This window comes from Sphaeroforma arctica (genome assembly GCF_001186125.1).
Source record: "Sphaeroforma arctica JP610 unplaced genomic scaffold supercont1.194, whole genome shotgun sequence".
Classification (NCBI taxonomy): domain Eukaryota; class Ichthyosporea; order Ichthyophonida; genus Sphaeroforma; species Sphaeroforma arctica.
In genome coordinates, this window is record NW_014040364.1 from 14,106 (window position 1) to 36,129 (window position 22,024).

General features: G+C 42.2%; 5 protein-coding genes across 5 annotated transcripts; 4 read left to right on the plus strand and 1 right to left on the minus strand.

Moving 5' to 3' along the window:
- Window positions 1-1,097: 1,097 nt before the first annotated feature.
- Window positions 1,098-2,861, plus strand: SARC_03693 (hypothetical protein; the record flags this gene model as incomplete). The annotated part of the gene is made up of 3 exons (XM_014302492.1): window positions 1,098-1,202; window positions 2,172-2,427; window positions 2,701-2,861. The coding sequence occupies 3 exons, from the start codon at window positions 1,098-1,100 to the stop codon at window positions 2,859-2,861; spliced, it is 522 nt and encodes a 173-aa protein (XP_014157967.1).
- A 2,491-nt stretch (window positions 2,862-5,352) lies between these two features.
- On the plus strand, window positions 5,353-11,592 carry SARC_03694 (hypothetical protein). Its single transcript, XM_014302493.1, has 8 exons — window positions 5,353-5,729; window positions 6,579-6,684; window positions 7,132-7,269; window positions 7,872-7,940; window positions 8,433-8,631; window positions 9,396-9,547; window positions 10,260-10,449; window positions 10,923-11,592. The coding sequence occupies exons 1-8, from the start codon at window positions 5,498-5,500 to the stop codon at window positions 11,085-11,087; spliced, it is 1,251 nt and encodes a 416-aa protein (XP_014157968.1). The 5' UTR covers window positions 5,353-5,497; the 3' UTR covers window positions 11,088-11,592.
- Window positions 11,593-12,200: 608 nt separating this feature from the next.
- On the minus strand, window positions 12,201-12,775 carry SARC_03695 (hypothetical protein; the record flags this gene model as incomplete). The annotated part of the gene is made up of 2 exons (XM_014302494.1): window positions 12,201-12,625; window positions 12,649-12,775. The coding sequence occupies 2 exons, from the start codon at window positions 12,773-12,775 to the stop codon at window positions 12,312-12,314; spliced, it is 441 nt and encodes a 146-aa protein (XP_014157969.1). The 3' UTR covers window positions 12,201-12,311.
- A 2,567-nt stretch (window positions 12,776-15,342) lies between these two features.
- On the plus strand, window positions 15,343-16,502 carry SARC_03696 (hypothetical protein; the record flags this gene model as incomplete). Its single annotated transcript, XM_014302495.1, has 2 exons — window positions 15,343-15,679; window positions 15,721-16,502. The coding sequence occupies 2 exons, from the start codon at window positions 15,343-15,345 to the stop codon at window positions 16,500-16,502; spliced, it is 1,119 nt and encodes a 372-aa protein (XP_014157970.1).
- Window positions 16,503-18,831: 2,329 nt separating this feature from the next.
- On the plus strand, window positions 18,832-20,792 carry SARC_03697 (hypothetical protein; the record flags this gene model as incomplete). The annotated part of the gene is made up of 3 exons (XM_014302496.1): window positions 18,832-18,923; window positions 18,966-19,548; window positions 19,599-20,792. The coding sequence occupies 3 exons, from the start codon at window positions 18,832-18,834 to the stop codon at window positions 20,790-20,792; spliced, it is 1,869 nt and encodes a 622-aa protein (XP_014157971.1).
- Between the last annotated feature and the right edge of the window lie 1,232 nt (window positions 20,793-22,024).

A 22,024-nucleotide genomic window follows, 5' to 3' on the forward strand; every position in this document is an offset into this window, starting at 1 on the left:
TATATATGTGTGTATATGAACTTACATTTCCGTCAAAGCTACGCACTAATCGACGCGTATTGGTGCATGCTTTCACGTTTTCTTATACATATCGTCTTACGGACGCATTTTTTGTCCCAAACTTCGTTTCTTGGACTTTTCTGTCCGTGCTTTCTAGCTAAATTTGCGCGAATTCACTGAATTTGTCCATGCACAGGTGATGATCTGGATGGGCCAGTCGTGGGAGAGGACGAGGCGTCTGACGCGTAAGTGTACATTGACCATATTGCGTATTAACGCCTTCCTATATCGGTATTATAGATACCTGGCTAATACGTGATCCTGTTTAGTCTTTTGTACTGGGAAGTATGTCCCTTTCCCAGTACTGCCTGTGGAGTGAGGTGGGCTAGCACGGTGTTGTATGATGTGTATATAGGTATATAGGTCTGTCTTCGTCCTTCGGGCCATTTGACTGCCTTCACACCTGGGCATAGCCAATGCGGCAACACGTGTCTGTTACACGTCGCTTCTGTCACAAGCACGTATGTCGGCTGTTGTCGGCGTGAACAGCCACGCAGTGACTACACTCGTTGTTGATGTGTATGTATACTGTTCGATGTGAGGCTATGGCATGTGCTTATTGAGCGGGATCATCTGCAATTGATGGAGATGCTGAGCTGCATTCAGTAGTATATATCCTCATGGCTAGGAACCAGCGTATTGTGTTGTTGTGCCCGAGTCCACCGCACTTCCTACCTACTCACTGTGTGTGTTCATTCGGTTCTATTTACCTACTCACTCTGTGTGTACATTCGGTTCTTCCTACCTACTCACTCTGTATGTACATTAGGTTCTTCCTACCTACTCACTTTGTGTGTTCATTCGGTTCTTCCTACCTACTCACTCTGTGCGTTCATTCGGTTCTTCCTACCTCCTCACTCTGTATGTACATTAGGTTCTTCCTACCTACTCACTCTGTGTGTTCATTCGGTTCTTCCTACCTACTCACTCTGTGTGTTTATTCGGTTCTTCCTACCTACTCACTCTGTAAGTACATTCGGTTCCACAGACAAGCCCTGCTTATCGAGAATCTGTGCCGGCCGTTGACCAACTCGGAGATGGTGGACCTATTAACACAGCATGGTGATCTGGTTGAAGATGATGCTGAGAGTGGGTCGGTGGGATGTTGGATGGATAAGCAACGAACCAAGTGCTGCTGCACGGTAAGTGATAGGGCACTTGGGGACAGTAGTGCGATTCATGTCTCGAATAGTCTGGCTAGACATGGAGCGTTGTACTGGCGTGTGATACTCTCAGTCGGCTGGGAGTGTATAGCCGGAGTTTAATACCGGATCTCTTTGGGTTTAGGTTAGGGTTTTAGGGTTAAGCTACAATGCGAGCATTGGACGGGCATATGGTAGTGTGACTGATAAGTGATAGTCGCATGGCGCGCTGGGTGCATATGAGAGGCCGCATGAGCCAATTAGTTTGTGTCGCAGACTCTCTCTCCCCTGTCTATCTCTCTACACACACACACACACACACACATATATATATATATATATATATGTATATATGTATATATGTATTTATATATATTTATAGGCAATACTACTTATAGTGACATCTACATGTACAAGTACACACTTGAGCTGTGAGCTGGTAGTATGGTAGTATTGGCGGAGTGGAAGTCCATATGAGAATGTTTGTACTGTAACGTTATATTGTGTATTTAATAGACTGTACTGTCGTACGCCTTCTGTGCACAGATTCCTTGTTGTGAAAGTATGTATACTGCTACCATAGGGCGCAGGGTGCCGGCACTTCTGGGTGGCGGTGCTTGTTTGGGCCAGTGCGAGTCTTGGTTGTTTCAGCTTGTTTTCCATGTCGAGCTTTCCCTCCTGCGCCTGCGGATGCGCATTGGTCTCTCTCTGCCATACGTTTGCAAGCACGATGTCCTGTCCGTGCACTAACCAACTACAGTATATACCGTCTTTACTACATAAGAGTACATGAGTGTTCGTACTCCCTACACACTTTGTTTCCATCCTTCCTTGGTATCATCCCGCTACACCTACTACCACCTGTACCGAGCATGCATATGCACATGGACTGAGCATGCATATACGCATATACGTTGCCTATCTAAACGATATATCGAACCCCCCCCCATTCGCCTCATTCCACTACAGTTCCAAACGTACGAAGCCGCCGCCTCGGCGCTGAATGCCATAGACGGCATCAAATGGCCTCAGGGCAACCAGAAGCAACTCAGCGTTACATTCATATCCCTCTCCGAAGCACACGCACTGTGTCAAAGTGCGAGTGGGAAGGGTCGTGTGGCTGTTGCATCACACGGCCCAAATGGCAATGACAGACGGGCGAGCGCTGCGGTGGAGCAGGAACGCCTTAAGGCAAGGGAAGCGGCTCAGCGGAGAAAATCCGAAGGTGTGTTTGGTGAGTGTTTAGCTGTATTGATATGTTACACGTGATTATATATATATATATATATATATAACATGTGTGTGTGTGTGTAATTGGAGCCATTGACATCTCTGACTGTTTTGGCTGAGAGTATAAGGCTTTGAGTACAGCAACCCACAACGAAATTATTCTGATTCTGAACGCCACAATAATTACAATACCATATATCGGAGTATAACACAATATTTGTTTTTTATTCTAAATATCATAAAACCTGAATTTCATGTACATACTCAGCCGAAAAGGAGAAGGTGAAGGAGAAAGAGACGAAAAAAGAGGTGGACGAGAAGAAGAAACCAAGAAAGGTCGTGGCACTTGACCAGATATTCCGTAAGACGACAGCAGAACCGCCGCTGTACTGGATGGAGGTGGATGCCCAAGAGATCGAGGTACATTAAATGTTCACCGTATGCACATTAATTAATGTATCAGATGTACGCTGCAGGCATAGTTAGGTGCTAGATTAATTCACTGGGGTTACAGTTATTTGTGTGCCTTGGTTGGTGTCTCTGTATATATATATATATATATATACATATATGTATTTGCATAGGGAACACTGTACGGACTATGTGTACTGCACTGATAGGGGTTTTCTGCGCAAGAGATCGAGGTACTTCACATGTCCACTATATGTACTACAACTTATTGTTAGATACATACTATATGCACTAGTTTGTGAACACTGCTTCCTCATCGTTGGCGCCATATAGACTTTATGCGCGATGTTCACTGCTATTAACTTGCAGCTGCGCGTGGTCTGCGTGTGCATGAACACAAGTTATACCGGCATCTCCACTTGATACATTCTTTGTAATATCCTATTCCTGTGTTTGCTTTGTCGCATAGTCCTGCTTTCCCATTACAAGCCGTTGATTCATGCTGGCTTAGGGTACTATATTATCATACTACCACATTGATATTTAGAGTACACTCATGTCTGGCTGTCGTTTGGACCACTCCACTACGCCCAGAAACGACGAGCAGAATTGAAGAATAAATCCAAGCGATGAACACGCCTGCAGTCACGTGGTCACTGTGTGTGCCTCTGTTGCGGACATCCTTAGCCTTCAACATCCTCGAATTGGAGTGACTGCAGATACCCGCAGCGCATTTGCAGTGAACCTTGTGCCTGGGTAGTGCCGAGCTAAGAGGGCGGATAGTGCTCTATCCTGTAGGGAATTGCACCACAACACCCGCACCTAGATAGTATATTTAGTCGCAGGTTGATATTAAATTGTTCTATTGTGAGGAACTGTAACAGAAATTCGAATGTGTTCGCATATACGGCTGTGCACTATGTGCAGCGACAGACCAATCAGACTTTGAGAATGGGAAGAAGACGCACAGGCACACACGCACATACACACACACACACTCACTCTATAGGCCATGCAAGAGCACAGGCTCATCCGTGCAGTCTTCGGCCTAGAGGGCTGATCCGCCCGGAGTGTCGCTACTCGCAACACTTCACCGAATACCGATTCGTTTGCAAAGAGTTATTATGTTTGGATTTTGCCTTTTGGAGTTTGGGACTCTGATGTCCGAGTTGTCGGCGACTCTCGTACTCGTAGTCTCATCTGACTAAGCATGTATGTAGTCTCGAGTTCTCGACTCTCAGTCTTCAGTCTCCTCTGTCTCCAGTGAGTCCAGTCTCGTATCTATCGATGCCTTGACGGCTTTTGTTGCCACCCCCCACCAGTCTGGCACCCGTCAGAATAGTAAATATTTCATATGTAACATTTATAGAGATTGTCCAGAATCCTGATGTCCTCAGAGGAGGAGGGGATTTTGCCGAAAACTCGTGTCCAATCAAATATCGCATCAGTTGGTCATCACTTTTAATTGGTTGAATTGTCGTTTGCCGCCGCAGCCCGCGCCCCGCAATCCATGAATTGTGAATTGTCGGCAGTTGAGAGTCGAGACTTCTTGAGAATTTTGAATACGCACTTTCACTTTGACTTGCGCTCATCTCTGGGGCATTATTCACAGCGGCAGTGCTCTGACTCTCAGATGTCTCGCTATGTACTCTCGCGCTCAGAGAGAGAGAGCGAGAGAGAGTGTGTGAGGGGAGAGAGAGTACGTAAATAGCTATTAGTAGTATTTTAGACATATTTAGGCCGGTTTTGCCAACATTTTGAAATTGTGAAAATAATTTCTTGGATGGAGTAAAATACCTTACTCCGGGAACTAAATTGTGTATTTCATATCCTCGTGCTGAAATTATGAAGCGTATTTGAAATTCTGGAAAATTTTCAGGACAATTTGAAACATGAAATTCGTTCAGATTGTCCCGTTTGGCAACTTTAAATTATAAGACTGCACCTCCAAGAAATTCTCCTCAAAATTCGAAACCCAGAATTTTCCTTTAATAAGTGAAAACGAGGGCCAGACAGCGTTTTCACTTTGACAAGAGAAATACTGATCTATTTTAAAATGTACTCTGGCTTTTTGAGCGCGCACTTTTGAAATCACAGTATATCACATCTTTATGTATGTACGTAAATATACATGATGAACAGATTCTAGCTGTTAATTCCAACCAATGGATGAGGTTATACGATAAACAAAAATAGAATTGACAACCACTCACTATTTCTACGGACTCGTGCGTTTGTCAACTGGAAAATAGACTTTTTGAGGAAATTGAGCAATTTCTGGGCTGCCCTACAGCCAGAATTTGTTGGACTGGCTAGAAATATTTTAATCGAATACTGGAAAAGAAATTATCCGAAATACAGTCCACAATTCCAAAAACAATAATTTCCTCAGAATTTTATAAAGTTGGCAAAACAGGCCTTATTAGGATTCTGGATTTCTAATTTAGGATTTTAAATAGTAGGTCAGTAGCGGTAGTAGTGTCTGCAGTCAGTACTGTCTCTTGTTGTTGCATATTTACATTTTTCTCTACAACATAAACAGATACAATCCCACTGGCAAACGTTGTCTGATCGATTTAGTATAAGAAGTCTTCGGTGGCGTTTTATATCGTCAGTAAACTAGCTACAAATACGCACATTACAACTACGCCAATATGGGATACTTCGGTCGATACATAACCAAACACGGCCAGGAAACCCTGAATCACTACACATACAGGGGATCAGACGATTCCCTACTATACAAGTACATTAACTCGCCTATGTATGAAGTGATGATACAGTATGTGCCGAACACCATAGCCCCCAATGTGATTACGCTACTCGGGTTGGCGTGTACTTTCACGACCTACTTTATCCAGGAGCATTATTCGCCAAATATGGATCGTAAGTGGAACTGTGGTTGCAGCATGTCAGATGTCGTGCTCGTTGTATGAATCAATGTGTTCTGAAGGTCAATGTTGTTGTATGAATCAATCGAGTATATACAAGTGTATATGTGCATTTGCTTGTGCCGGTATAATCATACATAGAGAACTCTTGATTCTGCGGATTAGTTTATTGGCCTAGTGAATTGCCCTAAATATCACCAATATATATATATATATATATATATATATATATATATATGTGTGTGTGTATGCGTACGTGTGTGTATGCGTGTAAAAATATCATATATTGAATGTGTTGATACAGACGCGTTCAAATGCTTGACTGTCTGACCAGCTGCCCTGGAATTGATATTTTCATATTTCTACAATCTATACATGTGCAATCTGTATCCGTGGCTGTCTCATCAAGTACAAGCGGTATTGGGCACCTTCCAATTCTATCAATTATTTTAATGTTCTTATGTTCGTCTTATATTCGTATAATCCACAACTGCACTTCTCGATAGCTCGCAATGTACAATTTCCATCGCACGGGATTTGTGGGTGACTACACGGATGTTCATCACTGATACGTAGGGAATCACATGCATTCTATCAGCTTACATACATATACATTAAAGTGCATAGAAGAATAGCCAAAAATATAGTCATAGGTTTACGCTAGCGAGTCCTTCTGTGATACTATTGCACCACGAAAACAAATCGAGTTTAGAACTACCAATCGTTTGTCACACACACACACACACACACACACACACACATATATATATATATAAATATATATACTTTGGCGACCGTGTATATCGTTTCTAATCCTTCTATTTTCAATTCTGTGCTTTACTAGAGGTACTACCTGCGTGGGTGTATATGATCTCAGGCATTGCTATTTGGATGTACCAGACACTTGACGCGCTCGATGGAAAACAGGCCCGAAAAACTGGAAGCTCAAGGTACCTATCGTTCGCTCTATTAATACTCCTCGAGCTCAATGCTCGAAGCACCATTGCAACAACCCCATTCCTACTTCTCTTTCCAATACTACCGTGATTCTATGATATCACACACATTGTGAGTATGTGAACGTTCACCCTGGTGTTTTGTGTAATGTCTATTGTGCTGTAAAGTCTGTGGGACGTAGCCGATGTTTTAAACTCATTGCCTGACAGAACATCGGATCAGTGGATATGTAACTATGCTCATACGTCGCGCGCTCTCTCTCTCACTTACACACACATACGGCTTCTATATGATTTCGTATCTCTCTCTCTCTTACACACACATACGGCTTCTATATGTTTTCGTATCTCTCTCTCTCTTACACACACATACGGCTTCTATATGTTTTCGTATTTCTCTCTCTCACACATACGTTCATCTGCAACCCACTCCTTGCACAGTCCTCTAGGGCTGTTGTTTGACCATGGCTGCGACGCCATCAACAACACCATCATCTCTCTCTCTATCGCCACGGCATTACAATTGGGCCCCACTCATCTGACAGCTATCCTCTGGTCCGCTCAGGCGCTCGGGTTCTTGTAAGTCTTATAATAGATATGTGTGTATTATTTGTTCACAGTACAATGTGCACACACACACACATATATATATATATATATATACACTAATACATATATATATATATATATATATGAGTGTAACACATGCATAGAAGTATATCTGTTTGTACAAAATACGATGTTGTATCGCAAAGTGTTAACTACTATCTATCATCGTGCGTGTAATTCTGATTGATGTCAGTGTTCCATTGACCTCACCTTCTCAGTCTGAAGACTGTCACAGCGAATCGAATGGTACGCTGCCATACGTATAGTGATAGCATGTGCGGGCCATTGCATCATACGCGTGTGCTATTCAGCATAGCACACGCACACTATCATACGAGTTGTAGATGAAGATTACTACAACCTTGGTCTATTGGGGTACCTGGTTGTGAAGTTGTTATCGCGTTACTGTATAGTATACATACTAGCGCGTCCATGCCGACGCTCACAGTACGTGCGTGTATGTGTATACCACGCGTGTTACCAATTTACATGTACAGCTGTACCACCATACAAGCACACAAATAAACCGTAGGCGCTCGGAAGTAAAGTGCTTGACTGGGTTTCACACACAGTATGGCAACGCTGGAGGAGTACTACACCGGTGAACTGCACCTGCCGATCATCAATGGGCCCAGCGAAGGGTATGTATGCGACGATGTATAGTTCGGAATATGCATATAAAGTGCGATGGAGAGACATACACGTCTAACGGGGTTTGTTAGGCGTGTGTGAGGTGGTTCGTTGCAGCTCCGAGGGCCGATCCGGGCCTTTTTTTTAAATGTGTGGGTGCATGTTTACTCCAGTGCACAGGTGTATCAGTGACTATACTCATCCGCTGGTTTCGGGTTGAATCCTTGTGTCCGGTGAGGGGTTAGTAAATCCCAGATAGTGTGCGGGATATGAGGATGGATGATATAGTAATGCATTCGTTCGCAGCCCGGCACTGGTTAGTGGGTAGGGACGCTAGATGGTGTACATCTCTATCACGCAGACGACATATCTGAGTGTATATCATATACGTGGCATTTACACACATTCCACCAATACATACACATACAACGTGTCAACATGCTGTATACCTCGTCATACCCGTATCTAATCCCCCCCCCTCCACCTCACCTGCGTTCTCACAGGCTGCTGTTGGCAGCTGTGGCTCATTCACTCACATACTTCCAAGACCCAACCAACTCCTTCTGGCTGCGCATCCCCACGTGGTCCTATGGTCTGCAGCACAACGAGCTGGCTGTGCTGTTGATCGTCGTAGGGGCTTTCTTCACCATCCTCTCGAACATCGTCAATATCTTCAACGCAGTCACCGCGAACGCCGAGAAGGTGTGTGTTGCTTCTTGGTGTGTGTGTGTGTGTGTTATATGTAGTGTCTGTGTTTGTTATATATAGTGTCTGTGTGTGTTATATGTAGTGTCTGTATGTGTTATATGTAGTGTCTGTGTGTGTTATATGTAGTGTCTGAACACCTGTACATACACATGGATTGAACTACACACGTGCACCGTACGTACCGTCACCCCGACACTGCTGGGTGGCCCGTGCAACTTCACTGCTTGACTACGCCGTTGCTATGGATACACACTACTGGTTCACGTAGGTGATCTTGCGTCCAATATGAGTGTCTTTGTGGTACAAACCTTGTATGTATATTTTCATGATACAAAGATAACCACTCTCCCTATAGTGATGATGTCGTTCTGGTACAGCGTTTTAGAATGTCCCTGTGTCACACACGGGTGGGTTTTAGATGCAGAGCCTCTTCTGGTGTCTGTGCGAGTGCTCGCTCATTGCATACCGTGTGTGGCAATAGGGATAGTTTATAATGTAATTGGGTCGTCTCAATATGTGATGTGTCTACCATACCGTACACTGCTGTAGCCTTCCATGCCCAATCCGTTCCTCTCAGGACGCTATCTCAGGTCCAATCTCTGCCCATTCCACGCACACCTTAGCACTCACCCCAGCATCAACCCCAGACGACTCGGTCGCGTCTGAATGCCTCACCACCGTCACGCTGAACCCACCCTCAAGACACCCACCACACACTAGCCTGCTAACAGTTGACACGCACCCCTACATGCACGCAGGAGGGCAGCAATCCCATGAATCTCAAGGAACCAGGGACACAGACATACATTGTGGCGCTCACGCGGTGTCTGGTTGTGGCATTGCTTACACTAGGTGCTTGGTTCTGGCTATTCAACAGTCCAACTGATATCATGGGTCGTCATCCCCGACTGTACGTGGTCTGTGCATGCTTGTGCACACATGCATGTGTGTGTGTGGTTATGTGGCAATGCGAATCTGTGCATGTATTGTTTTGATGGTGTGTGTGTACACATGCATGTGTGTGTGGTTAACTAGTAGTGTGATTTTTTTTTATGTATTATATTGATGTAGTATGTGTACGTACACTGGTCAAGCCATACCATGTCCTGTGATGGCACTTCTCTCGCTCAGTACGTGGTTCTGACCACTCAACCGTCGCATATATATATTTACGTATATGTTATATATATATATATATATATATATATATATGCAACGGTTGAGTGGTCAGAACCAGGCACTGAGCGGGAGAAGTGCCATCACAGGACATGTATATATATATATGTATATAGTTACATTCATATAGTGTCTGCCCGTACCCCGGGTAGTTTTCTAGTTGCACCAATGCCCCAGGCTGTCATCCTCGATCGTATGTGTATATCCAGCGAGTGGTATATTGGATACACACGACTCTGCTAGCATATGCCAGTATGGCTGTGTACTTGTGTGTGTTCATTTGTCTACGAATGTACTTCATGCTTGGATGGTCGGTCTTCTAGCACATACAGCCTCGCAAACCTATCAACACAGTTGGCACCTGTCACGCTTGTACGCACTACTGCGACGATGCCAACATATCTGTACTTACACTCTCAACCCCACTCGCCCTTATAAAATTACAGGGTTATCTGGACCCTAGGACTGCTAATTAGCAAGCTACTAACTTCGCTGATGCTGGCGCATCTCTGCGAAGAGGAGTATCGCCCGTGGGGAAAGACTTTCACTGCTGTGTTTGCCATGGCCTGTCATGCGCTTATCAACTTCTTTGCGTACACATACAAGTTCGGCAGTCCGTCTGAAGAGGTGATGGAGGTAAGTTATAAATATATATATATGTATACATATATACACATATATTATTATTAAATTATATACATATATATATTATATTATATTATATATAAATATATGTCACAGACCATCGCTCTGCAACCATGTGCATGCGTTCACTAGAATTATAATTCAGACTGCGTGGTATTAGAGCTTTGTGCGGAGTGGCACCGTAGTGTTTACCCGACAAACTATAGTGACCGTAGTTTATAGTGGCCGGTAATATACTTTGCCGTTGTTTGCGATCGCTGCTATTCCGCCTGTGCCTGCCTATAAGACGTTGTTCTATTGTTTTAACCTCCTGTTTCAATAGTATAGTCTTGTCTCCACCTTCCCAGGTGACTGTGATCAAAGGAGGCGTACCGGAGAATATTGATTCCATAGCTCAATCAGTCGTAGCACACAACCCTTATTTACGCATTGTTTGTATTCATTGCCTCCTTCGTGCCCAACAGGCTTACGAGGATCTGATGCTGTATGAGATCTTTGTAGTGTCGCTGTGCATGTACATACACTTCTCCGTGTATGTAGCGCATGATGTGTCGACAGCCCTGGGCATATACGTCTTCACACTCGGCAAACGCCCCACTGAGAAGGGCAAGGAGAAGAAGATCGATTGAGCGGGCGGGAGAGTTACATCACACTGTGGGTATCGCACATATCTGTATCTGCCGAGTTTACCTACCAAATTTACCTACAACATGGGAGCGAGCGAGAGTGCGAGGGCGAGAGGGTTGGGAGGGTGACCCAAGCACTGCTTAGTATGTACCAAATGTGCGAGCTTGTAGACCAGAGTTTAGTCTTCGATATATGTCCTGCCAAAGCTTACTTGCCGAGTTGTATCTTTTTTAGTATACCCACCGCATCGTACCTACCTCGTTACAAGCATCAATATTTGAGACACCAGACCTTGCCTACCAAAGCTATCAATTAGTATTCCTCTACCAGGGGGTGTACACGGGAAGGGTACCTTGACACCGAGCTGAGATTGTAGCGACCGCAATTAAAGACGGCATTGCAACAGGAAGTACAAATACTTAATGTACGATGGTGTGTGTATCTAATTATAAATATCTGCGGGTTATTGCCATTTGGTGACCGGTAGATGTGTTGTGATATCACGAGAGTTTAAGCTTTTGCTTTGGAGTCTAAACGCTTAATAATTCAATCGACACGCCTTCAAAACCGAGCAATGAGATATGATTTGCATCATAGCATCTACTGGTGTGGCGCAGTCTACACGAATTCTTACTTTCGACCGATGCTTCACAGATACAGGTGATTACAATGTATTAGCAACGCGTATAATAGTGACTATCCAGTATATATATATATATATGTGTGTGTATGTATATGTATGTATTTATGTATAATATATATATATATATATATATATAAGTATAATAAATTTTACTATAAATATATATACTCTTCATATATATACATATATATATATGTATATTTAATTATATATATATATAATTATGTATATATAGTTATATATATATATAATTATGTATATATATAGATATAGATATATAATTTGTATATATATTTAAATATACATATATATATATATATATGTGGGTGTGGGTGTGGTTCCATATGATTTCTTTAACATACTATATCTATATGGATGTTTGAGTGTGGTACTTGTATTTATGTACATGTCCCTGATGCATTGAGTATGGAGTTGAAAGAAGTATACGAATATCATTTTATGTTTGAGTGTGGTACTTTTATTTATGCATATGTCCCGGATGCATTGAGTATGGAGTTGAAAGAAGTATACGAATATCATTTTGAATTATTTGTGTTAATATTGTTTTGTATACGAGTTATTTTCAACCCAGATCAGTGGTTGATTCAGCCGCGCAAGCGTTGTTCTTCCTTCTGTCTACGGTTGTTGTGGCACCAATGCCTCCAGCCAAACCAACAACCAGTGCTGCTACGGCAGCACCTACAAACGCACCCACACTTAAACCTTGATCCAGACTCAATTGCTCGACGCAACTAGATTCAGGTGTAGACTCTTGCGCCACTGAAATTTGGATCAAACTGGCAGGATATGTCTTCTGTTGCTTGTGCTTGTAGAAATCTGTAGGAGTCATCACATTCCAAGTTGCGTCTTCATCGGTGGATATGCAGCTAGCAAAATCTTTTTGAGTGTATTTACATCACCAGGAACACTGACCAGCGGAGAGTTTCCGGTGACCAGAGCAGCGATGAGATCAGATCTAGTTTTGGCTATGAAACTGGCCGTAGACCTGGGGCGTGGGTTCATGTCGGTGATAGGTAGCGACAGCATGACCGCATTCGAGATGCGAAGGTTGAATATCTCGTTGGTTTCTTGAACACCGACCAGCGTTGATAATCCGTGCAACTTGCCGGCTTACTCGGGATTGATACTCATCTCCAGACCCTGTAAAAGCATGTACAATGGCATATTCAGAAAAAAAGATGGTCCAAGCCTCCAAGGTCAGCAGGTGGGTATGCTCCTTTCCCATGTCGTAACTCTTCAGACCCAGTCAGCATATAATTGCGGCGAGGGCCACTCTCTTCACTGTATCCGATCTGTTCCAAACAACTTAGTACAGAGCTAGAATTTAGTACAAGTGGGATTGTATTTTATATATTTAGAACAGCAAGCTTGGCATCCCAGATTGCATAGAGCATACGTCAGGGTTTTCTAAGAATTTTCGGAGTAATTTGCTGTGCACAATACAGATAACATATTACAAGAAAGCTTAAGATGACAGCTGAGTCCTTCGAAAATGAGTGGTAACCAGGAAGTGTTTCACAATAGGCCTCATGAGAGTGTCTATGTGTGGTACCAGGGTCACGGGTAGTGTATGGGTAGCTAATCTAGTAGAAGAGACTACAAACTTTCGGAGTAATTTGTTGTGCACATTACAAGATAAGTTTAACGTAGGCTTAAGTATATTTCAAGAGAAAGCGTAAGATCGCAGCTGTGTCTTCTTTGGAAAGGAGTGGTAATCAAAAGGTATCTCACAAGAGGCCTCGTGAAAGTGTTTGTGAGGTATTTACTATCAAAACATTTACTGGAGCAAATGATAGGTACATATATTTTCTGACTTTCTTCCGTGCAATTCTTCATTGCGTCACGCCTTGAAGAATTGCAGCGCGGTTGTTTTGATATTTTTTTTTCGGGAGTAGTTTCCTGTTTCTGAGGTTCTTTTTCTACTGTTGTTTCATAATGTTTTTTGGAACCAATTGCAGTTCGGAGCAAATCAAAAACGGACATAAATTGCATAATTGTAGTTTGTGTATATTGTTTTACTCATTTCGTATTTCTCGATAACATACTTTACCGTATTAAAAAATGTCTCTCCGCTACTGCTGGTATCATCACTGTATCAGTTATTTATCACACTACACAGAACACATCAGAGTGTTTCTTGTATTACTTTATAGATCATTGGTGTCTGATGAGTGATGAGTGATGAGGATGACTGATGCAGTGATGAGTCATGAGTGATGAGATCAATTTGAAAACTTTAGTATTTGTTTTTAGAAGAACAAAACAATCATCTGAGTCTCTGAGACTTGTGACAACTGACAAGTGAGTCTGTGAGATACAGTATTTGCTTTTTTTTAATTAAATAAGAACTCAGACTGTGACTCTGACTGACTCACTGTGAGTCTGATATTTTTTTAATATATAACCTTTTTTTTAAATAGTAAGCGTGACTGTGAGTCTGGGACGAGTGAATTGTGAAGTTGTGAACTGTGAACCTATTTTTAAAGCTTGTAACGTTATGGGGGTATGTACCCGGTACAGGATAGAAGTTGAACGTAAACGCATATTTATTCATTTTTTTAAACGTTATAACGGTTATAATGATTTCAGAAGAACCTACCTAAGATCTTTCATAAGACTGGATTATATAGTGTAAATAGTACTCACTTTTAAAATATTTAGCCTAAAAAAACCTATGAGGATAAAAAGGACTCACATGGAATAAAAGTTGACCGTAAACGTATATTTATTCGTTTCATAAAGGTTTTAACGGAAACCGGTTGAGGTAACATAGGGACTCAGTGAACTGTGAAGTTGTGACAACTGAACAGTGTGAATGATGACTGATGACTCGATGAGTGAAGTTGTGACCCCCTTCTTTTGAAAAATGAACACGCACGTCGCACGGCCCTCTGGCCTCTGGCCCCGCACTAGCCTCTGGAGATACTTAGTGTTGCGGTCTTGTGGATTTGCGGTCGAAGGCAATTCGGCAATTCGGGGCAAATGGCAATTATGAATTTTCGAGTCACCGACAGAATTTTTTTTCTTTTTCTTTTTGTTTGTTTTGTTTTCAATTTCCACTTTTCCAGAGGGCCGTGAATATTTTCCATATGTCCTTATAATTTTATATTTATTATATTTTTGACCTGCCTTGAAGTTTGAACTCCTGATCTTGATTGTTGTCTGTATGTATTGTTTTTATTATTATTTTTTGTTTTTGTTGTTATATTTAAAAAAAAAAGTAGGCTATTCTCGATTCCACATGATTTTCCAAAAAAAAAAACTCGCACAATCATAGCGACATAGTTACAAGATGTAGAAATTTAGAAGCGTATACACATATATATATATATATAAAAGATATATAAATATGTATATTACAGTCACTCACAAAAATCGTGGCATGAAGCTGGTATGGTGTTGAAACAATTGTATGCGGCACTCTCTGTGATTGTAATTGTGCTTAATCTTGCACTATGTGCGGGGTTTACCGGGGCTTTCTCTGGATACCGCACACATACCCAAATATTTTCACAGCACCCTGTAGTCAGGCGTATACCGATAATTCAAACGGTCAGTCGGGACAATCAACTGAATTTGGAAGTGCCGTAGACATGCTTGTAACTCCAGAAAACAATCAGAACAATCAAGATCGACTAGCAAATGTTAGTCATTCGGTGTCTGCAGATTTGCGACAGGAAGAATCCGAAACAGAAACACGTCTTGCAGATGATACAAGAAGTCAAGAGTGCATAAATAGCACAGAGAGTACAAGTCCGGATAACATAATCAGTACAGAGAGCATCATTCAGAAGGTGGATTCGAACAGCGAAGCAGCACTAATCCGACAATCAGAAGTGGATAGTACAATTTATTATGTGCTAGGCACGAGGGTTTTCAGCGGGACTGGCCCTCGTATGCTATCGCAAGGTGCTCGCAATGCGTACACGGGTAAGTGTGAGCTTTTAATACGCATAGCCGGTTGGCCATAGACGACCTGTACGCACCCGGGGATGAGCATGACAATGTGCGGATACGATGGCAGTTTGATTCAGAATTAATGCTTTACGATGCCACGTGTGCTGCAGCTGTTGCAACAATCAGGCGTAGATTTACCCGACACACACAAAACTACAAGCAAAGCCGTATGGTAGAAATCGTGTCTTTCGTACCTGCAGCAAGAGAGGCTGTGCTTAAAAGCTTAGATACAGTCACAGAGTGGGAGGGTGTACATTTTGGAAACTACCGAACAAAGAAGGTGTTCGACATAAGCCGAAACGGTGTCCTGGTGCTATCACTGTTTGATTCGGATGACGCCATCAACCGCATCGCTTTCTTACATAAAATAGATAGTATCAGTGGCGCTAAAAAGGGGCCCGTTCCATTTCAAGGCCAAACCAAGAATGTCGCTGTTCCAGGAAGTGTCAAAGATACAGAATTCTATTACGTATCCTTACCGGACACAGCAAACTTTGCCGTGCAACTCGGAGGCCCATGTGGGTCACTAACGAGATGTGATTATTGCCTACACAAGGGACTTATGCAGACACATGCCATCTACGAACCCAAGTTCGATGTCTGTCGTTCACGCACAGACTACAGCAACTGCTTACACACCAACCGCGTCAGTCTCTACAATTTTCAACACAACAAGGTCAACGAATACTTCGCCGATCACATTGTCCCACATTTCCCCAAATGCAAGGGCTTCGACCAAGGTAAGACATACCTCTGTGGCGACGAGAGGTCAGTATCAAGCCAGACGGTAGTATGAAGCAAAGGCTTAGAGATGCATGTAAGCAGAGAAACACCCCTATGGCTTTATACACTCAAAGTGGTTTGCAAGATAGCGCAGATAGTCCGAGTGCTTGGAATGCAACGGCTACTGAACCTTCAATTAGAGGCACTTCAGTGTGTACTGTGTTACAAGATTTATTTGGTATAGAATTCCGAATTTTAGATTCACTTGAGCCTATACTTGCCAGGTGTCTTTAGTTCGAGCATAGGAATGATCCAGAGTGTGCTCGGTAGCATGTATCGTTGATAGTTTGAACGTACGAGCAGAATCCATCCACGACAAAAACTACATTTTGCCGTGGATATCAAAAACATTAAAATTTTGATATATAACCATACACTAACCGCCAAAAAGTTATATATATATATATATAATACGTGCGTGTGGTGGGGGGGGTGGGTTATGTGTATGTGTGGCTGTGTGGTTTCTCGTGCTAAGATTATTGTAAAAATGTAATCCTTATATATTCCTGCTCAATTGTAATTTGTTATCGATCATATTTCATCCGACTATTAGTATTTTCAATCTTTGTAATTGATGTGTAGAGAGTGCCTATACAATGCACACTTAGCTTCTTAAGTCACAAAAGCTAGTATTTGGACTTTGTACATGATGTCCGACTTTCAGAATGAAAGATCAAAAGAGTATACAAAGGTACTATTAATTTTTATCTACTACTTTGTATTAATAGTCCGCAGACTGCAGTCCGCAGACTCCGCCCACGGAGAGCAACATCTAATGGTCAAGAACTTAAGTAGACTCTCGAGAGTTTTCTGTTGCATGCTGATATGCACGATGTACTATGTACTGTACTACTAGTAGTAGTTCTATGTATCTATCAGTCTTTCACCATTATTTTTTTTCGGAAATCATGGAACAGATGTATTCAATAATAATAAATCTCCAAACCTGAACACTATGATGACTGATGACTGATTTTAGTGATTTGATAATATGTGAACAGTGAACACTGTCAGTGAACAACTGAACACTCAACACTGAACACTGATGATTGAACAAGCCGCCCGAGTTCAACCGTTGTATTTTTAATTTTAGAGGATCCGGAATTCCAGAATTTTACTAAATATCATCCGATTGGCAAAAAACGATCTATTTCAAAAATTTCGTGAAATTGATTTGTTTCTGAAAAAGCCTGATAGTGAGTACTGACTACTGAGTATTGACTCGGTACTGTGCGTACAATGTATTGTACAATGTATTATACATAGTAGTCAGACTGTCACTGCCAGACACTCAGAGAGACACAGAGAGTTTCAGACTGACAGACAGTCAGCGGCTCAGCGCGTGCACCATGAAATGATGAAAAGTCAGCAATGACCAAAGTGCTGGCTGAAAACATGAAAAGTCCAATAAAATACCTGCAAATAAAAGACCGTCGCGAGTCGCGACATGTCGTTAGACAACATGTCGTCTAGATGTTGTTTACAGGAGTGTCCCTGTCAGATTGTCAGTCCATCTTTTTTTGGTGTTCAGGTGCACCCGCTGCATCGGTCCAAGCTTACGCATCTATTATTGGCGGATATTCCATAAAAAATAACTAATTGGTCGCACATATATTTTTCAGACCAAAAAGGTGCAGGTTCCCGGTTCCCGGGTTCCGACTTGACCAAACGACATATCGCAACCTTGATGTCGCAACATGTCGCCTATAAAACCAAAAGTAAACAAGTAAAAGACTGTCGCCGCGTCGCAACGTGCCGCCAAAGCCAAAAGTGAAAAGACATGTCGTATTGTCGTTTACCAGGCCAGCCTGGCCAGGTGATAACTAAAATACTAAATACTAAATAGTAAAAATTAGTAAATATTTAAATATGTATTCAATAGTTACTGATACTAAAATCTAAATACACCATTTAATATTTTAATTATTATTAATACTCTCTCTAAGAGATCTGAGGAATTTCTAATACGAGCATCCAATAGGATGGGAGATTACTTTTGATCCCGAGAAATCGCTTGTGGTAAATGCCGATGGCCTAGCTTTAGGAAACTTGTGATAATTGAAGTAACATATGACTATGCAAATGGACAATGGTACATATGACACATCCCACTATAAGACTATATCTAACTCTTTAGCAAAAATTAGCAAGCACACATCAGAATCTTACACGTACGGTATTTAAAGGCGTTTCTCATTCAGCTTAACATCACTTCTAAATTTTTAATATATTTACAACACACAACGACAAATACAAATCGTGCAAATATGGTTAACATGCAAGCAACACTCCAAGAGAAGCTATCTTGCTTCCCAATCTTAGTAACAAAGATCTAGTTCATAATGCAAAGCGTTGTGGCAGCTGGTGCCGACTGGGGATCATCTGCTCATCGGTTTCCATACTACGTAGATGGGGAGGCCACACGGCCCGCTCAGTAGTTGACTGACACACCCGGTCGTTGCACGACATACGAGAGTTTCCAAACCACCGTTGCCGAGAACCCAGACCGTCCATATTTGGGTGAGCGAAAAGTGGTTCACAATGAAGATGGTAGCACAAGTGCTGGCGAATACGAATTTGTGAGCTTCAAGAAGGCTAGTGATACTGCTACTTTAATCGGCTCGGGGTTGAAAACCCTGGGCATTAAGAAAAACCAGCCATTCGGTCTGTACTCGAAGAATCGAATTGAATGGATGCTGAGTGATCACGCTCTTTTGTCATACACTCTGCCCTCCGTTGCAATCTACGACACACTCGGTCCCGATTCTGTACACTATGTGATGGAGCATAGTGAAATGGCCGCAGCCTTTTTCGAGAAGATTCGTCTCGAGTCCGTGCTTACAGCAATTAAAAAGGGTCTACCAAATCTCAAGTACGTCATTTGCTTCGATGCCGTCACGTCTGAGGACAAGGCCAAATTCACGAAAGCGGGCGTTGAGCTACTCAACTTGTACGAGCTAAAGGATATGGGCGCGGAGAATGTGTTCCCACACGATCTTCCCACTGCATGGGATGTTGCGGTACTTATGACACAACAGGCACCACAGGTAACCCCAAAGGTGTGCAGATCACCCATATCAATGTGATGTCCGGTGTAGTTTCGCTACAGCAACGCCTGCATGTGAACAGCCATGATGTGCACTTCGCATTCCTACCCTTAGCTCACATATTTAAAAGGGTTGTGCAAGCGGTATGCATCAGTCAAGGATGTAGCATAGGATTCTACCAAGGCAAACTACCGGAGCTAATATTGGATATCCAGACCTTAAAGCCCACTTTCTTTATCGCTGTACCTCGTATTCTCTCACGAATCTACGATAAGATCAATCGAGGTGTCAAGGCCGGAGGTCCCGAGAAGGAAGCTGCTTACAAAAACGTCTACGACATGCGTTTCGCAGCTCTGGAACGTGGTGAAGACACTCCTATGCTCAATGAGAAAGTGTTCAATCGAATGAGCATGGCGCTGGATGGACGTGTCAAGTGGATCCTTACCGGCTCAGCACCTCTCGGCACGGCTATACACGAGTCTCTACGAGTTTGTGTGTGTCCCGTTATCATGGTTGGCTATGGATTAACTGAGACAACAGCAGGTGCTACTATAACTCACTACAACGACATGAAGCTCGGCCATGTGGGATCACTATTGGCTTCCAATGAGCTTAAGCTAGTGAGTATTCCCGAAATGAATTACCTGACAACTGATGAGTGCCCTCGTGGCGAGGTGTGTGTGAGGGGCACCAATGGTTTTGGTTCGTACCTGAAAAATCCCGAGAAAACAAAAAAGGATATCGACGAGGACAGTTTGTTCCGCACTGGAGATGTAGGTCGTTGGAACCCTGGTGGCACGTTATCCATAATTGGTCGTCATAAGTCCATTTTCAAACTATCCCAGGGCGAGTATCTAGCCGCTGAGAATCTCAAAGCTATGTATGGAAAGTGTGATCATATTGCGCAAGTATTTGTTACTGGTGACTCGTTCCACGCCTATCCCGTGGCCGCAGTGGTACCCGATGCTGAGATGATTGTTGCTTGGGCAAAGGAAAACATTATCCCTGGCGATGCTAAGAGTATCGCTGAAACGCCGGAATTGAAAGATATGCTGGCCTCAGAGGTACTGGAGATGCACAAGGAATGCAAGCTCAAAGGATTCGAGAAGCTCAGAGATTTCATTGTTGAACCGGAAGCTTTCAGCATTGATAATGAATTACTCACACCCACCTTCAAGCTGAAAAGAGTGAACGCGACTAAAAAGTACCAGGATCAAATCGCAAACTTATACGACGCGATCGAGAACAATCAATAGAGCTCACAGAAGCCTTCAAGTGAACATATTTTACAGCGGGCAACTTGGTTGTGAACTCAAATAGCAGATAGCCGCTGCGAGTACACACATACATTCAAATCAGTATATTTTCACTAAATTAATAAATTAATACAAAATATACGGTTGTCGATTTAGATTTTAAAGTCAATCAATGCTTGTTCAAATATACGGATGAAGTCAAAGGAATAAGTCCGCCTAATACAAAAAAAATCTAATCTAGTAAATACTTATTTCATTGATAGGTTTTAATACCAGACCCACCTTCCCGACGCAGATAAAAATCAGGGTCAGAAAACTAGTGTTTGTTCCAAAAGTGACTTTGTTATCTTGTCAGTGCAATGCAAGAACTCATGTATCAGCTAGCAGCACATCTGTTGCGAATGCCTTTTACGTACTCTACAGTCTATACTCCCCATAGTCCGAGATTTTACACAGTTGACGTACGATAAATTCTATCGTGCATCAAAAGATATGCCGTGCACGTAGTCAAATTCATTTCTATCTTATTTATTAAATGATCCCTTATCTCGAATCGATCCGCTTTCGACCTCGTTCTATTTTAGCGTTTCTCTAAAGTTAAACATGTCTCCTATTTCTAGCATTAATATCAAAACTACCCGAAACTTGGCCCCTTCCTTACCTAATATTGCTCTTCAGCAACTTAAAAACAAACAATAGTACTAAGGAAGTATGTCGCGTATCTCTAGATTTTCACCAACTGTTTTTTTTTCGTAGCGCACGTAACGCACCACACGTGTCTGTGCATAGCGGAGACTACAGTTGCGATACTATCGTGGCTATGGGGCACGTGATAAATGCATACTTGCTCGCGGTTTCATGCCTCCTCAGTTTGTACCGGATGTGAATAACATGTACTGCATGAGTCCACTCAGCTGTACTGGATGTTATTCATGTTGCCCGAACTGCTGTCTAGCACTCACGCGTTATAGCTGTGTACAGTCAATAGTCACACCCGAGAACACCAGCAAGTTCCGAACATCTTCTTACCAGCTTCTGCATAGCAGCGTATATATATATATATATATAAACACATATACATATACATATATATATATATATATATATATATATATATATATATATATATATATATATATATATATATATATATATATATATATATATCTATATCATATATCTATATATATCTATATATATATATATATACACTACAAATACACGCATATACA